The sequence below is a fragment of the Malurus melanocephalus genome, unplaced genomic scaffold, assembly GCF_030028575.1.
Source record: "Malurus melanocephalus ecotype Western Australia unplaced genomic scaffold, MMel_1.1 scaffold_254, whole genome shotgun sequence".
NCBI classification, from domain to species: Eukaryota; Metazoa; Chordata; class Aves; order Passeriformes; family Maluridae; genus Malurus; species Malurus melanocephalus.
In genome coordinates this window covers 140,022-148,735 of record NW_026623486.1, presented here as the reverse complement: position 1 = coordinate 148,735, position 8,714 = coordinate 140,022, and the positions used below count along the sequence as shown (strand labels likewise).

At 42.8% G+C, this 8,714-nt stretch overlaps 1 protein-coding gene across 1 annotated transcript in view; it reads right to left on the bottom strand.

Moving 5' to 3' along the window:
- Positions 1-1,372: 1,372 nt before the first annotated feature.
- The window catches only part of ZNF423 (zinc finger protein 423), a 136,871-nt gene continuing 129,529 nt past the window's right edge, over positions 1,373-8,714 (bottom strand). Inside the window, exon 7 of the mRNA XM_057375664.1 lies at positions 1,373-2,003. Within this exon, the coding sequence (XP_057231647.1) occupies positions 1,974-2,003 (30 nt within the window). The 3' untranslated portion in view covers positions 1,373-1,973. The remainder of the gene's footprint in view (positions 2,004-8,714) is intronic.

The window sequence follows — 8,714 nt, the reverse complement described above, 5'->3', positions numbered from 1 at the left end:
TAAGAATAATCTACATGCAAACAGAACTGTCCTCTTCGGAATTAAGAAAAGCCATTCCTAGTTTTGTCATATTAGGGTTTGTAAATTTATCACAAGACACATTTTGAGCCTAAACTCTTTCTGACTGTCCATGCAATGCTATTTCAAAAGCATAAAAAAATCTATAATTTATCCCAAATGCAACAGTACTTTTTTTTTTGAGGAAGTTGTAACTTTTCTTAAATTAGGACTGCTCTGGTGCTTCCTGCTGCCAAGATGGCTGTACTTCGGTTGTGCTTCAGCTGTAGCTTTCCCTTACTGTCCTGAAGGAACCATGTGTGTGCAACAGGACTATCAACATCAGCAGGGATCTAAATTGCTGAAAACATGGGCTGCAGTGTCAACAAGCTGTGCCACCACTGCACTTGCAAAAAAGCTCACTATATGAGCTAATTYGGGCATTGACTACGTGTCCCTGAAAACATGTTTCTTCCAAAATATCACTTACATGCTCCAAGCCCAGACATGGCCCAATGACAACCAGTTGTGCTCCAGTTCATTGCAGCAATGTTGAGAGGCTCTGACTGTGCATGTTCCCATGCCACAGGCTTGCAAAGCCTTGTACATTGTGGGAGTGGGTAACCACATCATTTCAGCTGTCACAACTGCTGAATATCTTTCATGATGATTATGATTCATTCAAGCAAGAGACACCATGAGAACTACATCTTGCTAACTTTCCAGARGCATCCATGTTCATTAAAATGCCTTTTTCTCTGACTGGAGATAYAACTTACCTCATTACCATAAGGTAAGTTTTAAAAGAGTAAAAGAAAGCCTGGTAGTTGGCTCTGTTAGGCTGCCTGATGGCAGTTTCCAGTGTCAGAAGTATGGCACTTACATAGAGCTACGATACCTGGAGGTCTAGAGGTCCACGTGGTTAAAATATGCAAATATGCAGTCTCCCACCACAGTCTGCAAGGCCAGATCCARTATCTGGGCATTTGTACACAATGCAGAAAACATTTTTTTTTTTTTTAATTGAAACAAAGAAGCACAGAAATACGATCAAAGCAGCTATAGGTCAGGTCCCTCCCTTCTTGCTGAAAAAAATCAAAAATTAATATATTAACGAGTATGAAAAGCTAGCAATAYCTTTTCATATCACATGTTCTTACCTCACCTCAACCTACCACGGAGCCAGGGAGGCACATCCAGAGGCAAACACAATGCCAGACACAGAATCATGGCTTTTGCTTTCTTCCAATCTTTCCTTCTCCTGGGCTGCAGAGCGCTCTGTGTGTCAGGTGAGTGATCCCTGAGATTCAGCCACCCCAGCAGCAGCAAAGCAGCRGGCACTGACAGACAGACAAGCTCTGACGCCAAGCTCAGGTATTCCCTTTATTGAACTGTACTAGTTATTGCAATCAGATTAAGTCACATTTATAAAGCAGACCATCCAGTTGCACTGAAACCGATTATATTCATTACATAGTTTTAATCACTGTCCGGTGAACTGGCAAATCCAATCAAAGCATTAGWCTTTAATTAAAAAATTAAAAAGAAATATTCAGACAATAGCCAAGCAATCACATCACAATGCACAGTTACCTAAAATTGCAATTAAAAAGCAGTTAACAAAAAAGAAAAAAAATCACACCTAATCTTTAACTATCAATATAATACAAGAAGTAACAAAGGGCAACAGCATCAAAGCAGATTTATCTAACACTATAAATTCAGTCAGAAGCAGAAGCTCTAAAGTACACTAGCTGAAGCAGGACAATAAAAAATACTGAGCATGGAATACTTTTAATCTCTTCCATTAATATTCATTTCCAGCTGCTTATAATAGCAGCGCCTCATGGCCAAATCATTAGAGTTTTACATCTGGGTTGCAAATGACACTTTGATTGGATGTAATGTTCAAATGGTCCTCCCCACTGTGCCACCGTCAAGTCTTCTGCAGAGAGGTGTCCTGTAGTGCCAGTGGCTCACTGTGCGTGCTGGCTCAATGTGTGGTTCTGGAAAGACGAAAAAAGGAGACATGCATGAGGGGCAGAATAATAGAAAGCATGCCCATACCCTCCCACTCAGTACCATTTATGCAGAGCTCAACATAAAAGCTTCTCAATTATTACAAAACAAAATGCAATAAAGAAAAAGTACTCATAAGTAACAGCTGCCAATATGACATATTTGCTTTGTTCTGACAGATCTGTTAATGCTGGCATGAACTTAGAAAAAAAATGCTACAAGCCAAGTATAGTCATGAAGGTTTCTTTTTTTTTTTCTTCTCCTTACAGTACATATAAAGAAAATAGTAACTTCACGGGCAAAAAAACCCCTGCCTTTAGGGATTCCCTTCACTGTAACAATTAAAAAAAAATCTGAATCGTGAGGGAACCCTTGCCATATTTTACCCTTTTATTCTCACTAGTACCGGGTGCAAGAACTGGCAGCAAGAGACACCAGATTGTGACACACACTTCTCAGTCCAAGAAATACTTCGGCAATAACAGCTGAACCGCCAGCTCAGGCACCAGGGTAATATTCCCAGCAGAAAAAAGGCTGGACATGTAACCCAGAAGTTAAATCTCTTTAAAGAATATACTTTTCTCTACAATTTCTTTCAGCACTTTAGAGTCTCTTTTGTTCCCATTTTTCCTTTTGGTAGATTTGTAATAGGCTCAATGTCATCACAGTATCACACAGCATCAGAGGATGCTGACCTGTCCTGCCATTTTGTGTARGAGCCAATAAATTGCAGAGCCAACCTCGGAAGTGTATTTTTAGAGCAGTATCAATTCACCCACATTCTGTGTTCTGACTAAAACCCCAGTCCTACATATAAGCTTAGCTTTATTTGTATGATTATCCAATTATTTGAGCAACTAGACAAGTGCTTCWTGGTGAGGTTTTCTTGAGCTGAGTCCCCAGCATCCCCAAATATAAAAATTCATTTGYACTATTTCAAGCCTAGGCAATTTCCCTASTCTCCATCTGCCTAATAACRGAGCCGGGCAAGTCCGCCAGCTTGAAGAATAAGTTTTTAAACACAAAATGAATTTTGAATCTAATTATTTATTTACAGTGATGAAGCTTTAAAATAAAGTAAGATATTTTAACTTTTCATAMATCATCTGGTCCTTCTACACTATCCACAGCTACATCGTGATCAGGATAAAAGAGCAATGCCCCGCTTTATGCAGAGATGCCATCTCCCCGATGGAGATGGCCCGTGGGAAGCGCTGCTGGGCGGCGGGCGATGGCGGCGGTGACCCSGTTCGCAGCGTTTGTGGCCCGTGCACTCCCAAACCGCCACCACCAGGTGTCAGAAGCGCTGCTGAGATCCCGAATCACGGCCCAAGTTGTGGCGGGGCCGGGCCGGSCATTGGGCTGGGGGGAAGGCGGCCCGGACCGGGCCGGGCGGAGGGAGCSGCCCCAGAGCAGCGGGGCGGCAGCGATGGAGCCCTTGAGAACGAAACACCAACGGGAGAAACCACAAAGTCACTAATTCAGCTCAGCACTGGCCCTCTGAGCACACCCCTACCTGCCACGCTGAGTGTTTCAGAACCCCAAATCAGAAATTCATGAATTGACAGCTGGAACTGCTTTGCTTTTAGACAATTTAACATCACAAACACAAAGTCTAATGGCTTTTTACTTGGATATAAATGGAAATTATCCTGGCCTTAAGGAGGAATGACCTTTGCAGCGCTGGATATTGTTCTCAAGTCTAACAATGACTTCATGGAAGCGGATGCATGGAGCCCTGCACACACAATGGCAGCACTGACAAGAAGCTTGTGCACTAAACCTAGCTGGGGAAGCATGAAAATGTGAAAATACACAGGCTCTTCTGTGCTCACACACACTCCTYAGCACTTTAACAATGGCCATTCCTTGTGCACTTCATTACAGTTCTATTTTAGGTCATCCTGAATATCAATAAAAAAACCAAAAGGTTTACCATCTTCAAATTGAAAGAAGGGCTATTTGTGGTAGACAAATCCATACTTAGTTAGGCGGTGTCATTTAAAAGATAATGCACAATCAGCATTGGATGCATGACACACRGCCTACAGTCAGGGAACATGATTTCAAACTTGTGTGGCTGCTGCATTGATTACACCAGGCAGGTCAATAAAGGAATGGTATGTGACTCTAAATCTGATAATGAAGCTTTTATTGTGAGCCATCCCTCCTCAAACATCAGCTAATAACATGTTCTGAACACACCCAATACAAGGAATACACTGGGTTTGTGAGCAGAGTTTGTCAAAGAAACAAACAGATTGTAGTCAAATGCTGCAGCCATTCAGAGCTGGGTCAGGCGGGGGCTGAGAAACCAGCTGTACCATAGGGCTRGGAGTTTAGAAAAATTACATTTTTCGTATGCAAATCTTGATTTTGTGTTAGTATCTTGGGAATGTACCATTTATTCCCCGTGCATGCATTACTGACAATCAATATGCTGGCTAGTCCCTGGACCATGCAGTTAATAGACAGAGCCACATTTTACACGGGGCCTCACAAACAGCTCTGTAATGCCTATGGACAYGAGAGCCTGTGTGCACTGCGTCCTTCCCCTCTTTTCTGAGCAGATCCTGCTCAGGCCATGTGCACAACTGCCAAGTCCTGCACACCCAGGTGCTGGCAAACACTGGGTGAAGGCTGCATAACCACCATTGTGTGTGTTTGAATGTCCAGGAGAGCCTGTCTCTATCCTCTGCCAACCATATAGGTTTCTCTATTTCAGACCACAAAAACCAGTTTTMAAAAAAATAGTCTGGCAACCTGTCTCCCATTACTAGCAATTCTCATGCCTTATCCTCTTGCTTCTACTCCCTGTGCCCTGTGCATCTGCAGCTTATTGGAAYTGTGCTTTGCAGATGTCAGGAAGCATCTGAGGTCTTCGGGGCTTATGTCTCTCCTCTCACAYGTGTGTTTTGCATATTTGACCCACWGTTTTTCAAATACCTTTATTAGGCACTTTTGTGTGTGCCCAGACACAGAAAATTCCTCTGGCTGACCAGACTTTTGGAGCAATTGAAAATCCAGCAAATCCTGGCATTAAGAATGCCCTGTGCCTTAGCAGGAACAGCTTTGACCCCAATGCCACACTAGGCTGTTCCAGGCAGCAGAAGGAAACCCATAAAGACCAGAAGGAAGCGAGTGTTTTGAAATGTGTGATACTACAGGAGTGCTTCTACCTAAGCAGCCAAAGGGAACTTCATCCACCTTTCAGAAGGACAGGCTTCCTGAAAACAGCTCGGGTGATTTTTCAACTTGCTAAGTTACTGTTTAAAAAAAAAAAAAAAAAAAAAAAAAAAAAAAAAAAAAGAAAAAGGAAAAAAAAAAGAAGACTCAACGCTGGTTTCCAAAGGAAAACAGAGCAGCCACAAAAATGCAGGCCCTCCAGGAGCACTCCTGTGTGTGTGCACATGCCTACTGGCTCCAAGGCCATCCATACACGTGCCCGTCTGGGGCCAGCAGGAGGCACGACATCATTTGGAAGCTGAACAGGAAAAATGGTTCTTCCCAGCTCCTGTTASACCCCCTGGTTTACGCATGGCTCACAGCTGATACCCCACTGAATACATCATTCTGAGACATTATTGCAGCTGGAAAACTCTACAGCAGCACTAAGTCACCTGTCAAGATCAAGTAAGTCACAGCTTATTTATAGGACAWTGGTGGGAAATCTCTTCTTTTCTTAATAATCATGCAAAATGGATAACAATTCCATTAGCTATGTCAGTGGGAAAAATGCAAGTACCCCAAGTCTTGGGGCTGTTGCAACGTTTAAGTGGAATTTTCTACTGGCTGCACAATCCCCAAATAAACCATTTAWGGAAGTGTCTGTGCCCAAGGAACTGGGTGATGATTTTTGCAGGAAATAAAAAGATTTCAAAGAATGGTTGATTATTGTCCATGCAGATACTGATTGCTCTCCAGATCTTCCCTGGAGACACCCCCTGCCTGCCCGCTGGATGCAGATCAAGCCATTTGTGCAGGACATCCACAATGAATATTTCTCTGTTTTTTTACATGCATGATTACTAAAACACTGGCATGACAATCTCAATTTTCAGAACACTGTGTCAAGAAGGAAAGCATCAGGCTTGAAAGATGATCRCTTACAACAGTTCAAAGAACTCTTACAAGCTATATAAAGATCGAGAGAACAAACACACACGTACAAAAAGCAGCACATGATGGAGCRAAGCTCCAAGCCAGGCAGTCAAGCTGGGAGTCTCCCACACTGCAGCGACACTCACTGCCAACAAGTCACAGGTGTACTACACAGGAGCAGGTGAAAAAAATAAAATGCAACTGTGAGGGGTGTGATAATGGTTTGGGGCCATAACACATCCAGTCTATGGTGCCATTGTGCATCTGCTGTGGATTTAGACACTTTGTGCCAGTCATTTACAAACATACTGTCTATGTGCATGAGCATATACCCCTAAAAGACCATATGTTATACAAAGGTTAAGAATTGGCCTAACAAGTCTGGTGATGCCCACCACCCTCAGGTGAAATTCATAAGCCTTCTGCAGGGTTACAAGAGATTGGGACTCTGATGAAAGGCTACAAAGCTGCTCTCTCCCCTTCCAAATGCCATCAAAATGAACAGAAAACATTCCTCAAATAATTTCAGTAAGAATTATGGAGATAAGAGATTCATGTGACAATCAGCCAACATGAAAATTAACTGGTAATTAGCCATTGGATGACTAATTAATCACAGTATTTTTTCCCAGGRTGTGGAGGGTCCTCCAGACCCAGGTAAGAGCCCAGGCAGTTTCTCTCCCTGCCTCTCCCCAGCTCTCTGTCCAGGTTTCTCTCACCCCTACAGGCACTGTCTGACTCCGAGCCCAGAGATTGGGGTGATGGCTGGGGACCTCTGGGGTGTCCCCCCTCCTCCCCATTCTCTCTCCTTTTCCCCTTACAGAGCAGGGCTGGGAACAGACGTGATGCCTCCGTTGACTGCCAACACACACAGCTTGCCAGACAAAAACTAAACCTCGGATTCAGGCACTGACTTGAAGCAAAGGTTTGTCTCACATTTGAACATATATATATATAAAGACAAAACAAAGCCTCCAAATTGCTACAAACAGAAGTTAGAGTGTCTAAATATTTACGACATACCATCTGCAGYGATCTTTTTTCAATGTTTTGCATCTTTTGAATTCAAATTGCTCCAAAAATAAWTCTCTCAGCTGTTATTACTCATTACATATCCATAAGCACACACATGTATGTGCACAGGTACTGTTTCCCTCTAACAGCAACCCATAAAGATGAAAATCTTTATGCCTTGACTTTATAAAGGGATTACTTTAGGCAGAGGACACGAGATGACCCTTACTTTAGCCATTGGAGATTATGCTCTCTACAGAAAGCTGTGAGCCTTAAATTGGTGGTGTTCTAATCCTAAACTGGAGAGGCATTCGAGGGATGCCATGACCCAGAAGAGCAAATGGAAAAAAAACAAATTAAAAAAAAAAGGCACACTGAAGGTAGAGGGTGGAAAAGGAAAATGAAAAAAGGAGAGAAAGGAGAGCTAGCTTGCTTTACAGGATGAAACTATTTAATTTTAATTTCTGGTTACTACTTTCCCTTTGCTTTYAGACTCTAAAGAAAAATCACCTTTGCACCCCCTTGCAGTTTGTATGTGCTTATTTTTAGAACTGTTTGACAATTATCCAAGGGTCTAAGACTAACAGATGGCCTGTCTTAAAGCCTCATATGTTCACTAGTTTGCACTTCTGACAAACAGTAAATGTACTCAAGAGTGTGCCATAAACAGGGTTGAATGAATACTCAGAACACAATTTAGTTAATACACTTCATTAAAACTGATAGTGGTAACCAATGTTTCCCATAAAACCAGGTGTTAATTGCCCTTCCAGTTGTTTCAGGTAACTCTTACCCAGTGACATTTATATGTTTAGATCATAGTTTTTCAGGCAGCACAGTATTACTTCTTTCCTTTCCCTTGATATTTCACCCACCACATAAAATGCTTGTAACAAGTGAACTCCAAGTTATCATGGTATGCAATAAAAAAAAAAAAAAAATTGTCAGGCAAGACAGGTTCACATGTCCCTTCTTTATTTGAGGAGTCCCTTGAAATGGAGGTAGAGGCAAACGAAAGGTGGCACATCCTTTGTGAAACGCAACGGCTGCCTGTGTTACTGCTTCCTTCATCTCTGAGCATCTGATAACTTGCCATGCGTCAGTCAGTCCCTGTGTCAGCACACTTTGAGATGGCACTTCAACAAATGCAGGTAGAAAGCTGTCCTTTACAAGTTATTGAACCAGGAAAAAAAATAGAAATCATTTTGAGTGTCTAAGAAAATATGCCTGGAGGTTTGGTGTCGGCTGAAAAGTGAAGTTGCCGGTTTCCAATGGAAATAGCGACTTCTGAGTTACTCTGATGCTTGCACGTGATTACTCCAGGGGTAAATGCACCTTTCACTGGTACTGGGACACAGAAACACTGAGCTATCCCTGGCACGCCCCGRGTTTCTGTGTCCATTGGGGATGATGAGCAGCCTCCCTCAGGGCCCTCTCACCCGGGGGAGCCCCTCAGCCACCCCAGAAACCTGCCCGGCTCCTGCGGTGACCGGACCGGCACTTCATCTGGAGTCAAAGGGAAGGTTCCCAATTCATAAAACATTTACAGGAGTAAAAAAAAGCCGTTCCACACGTGACTGACT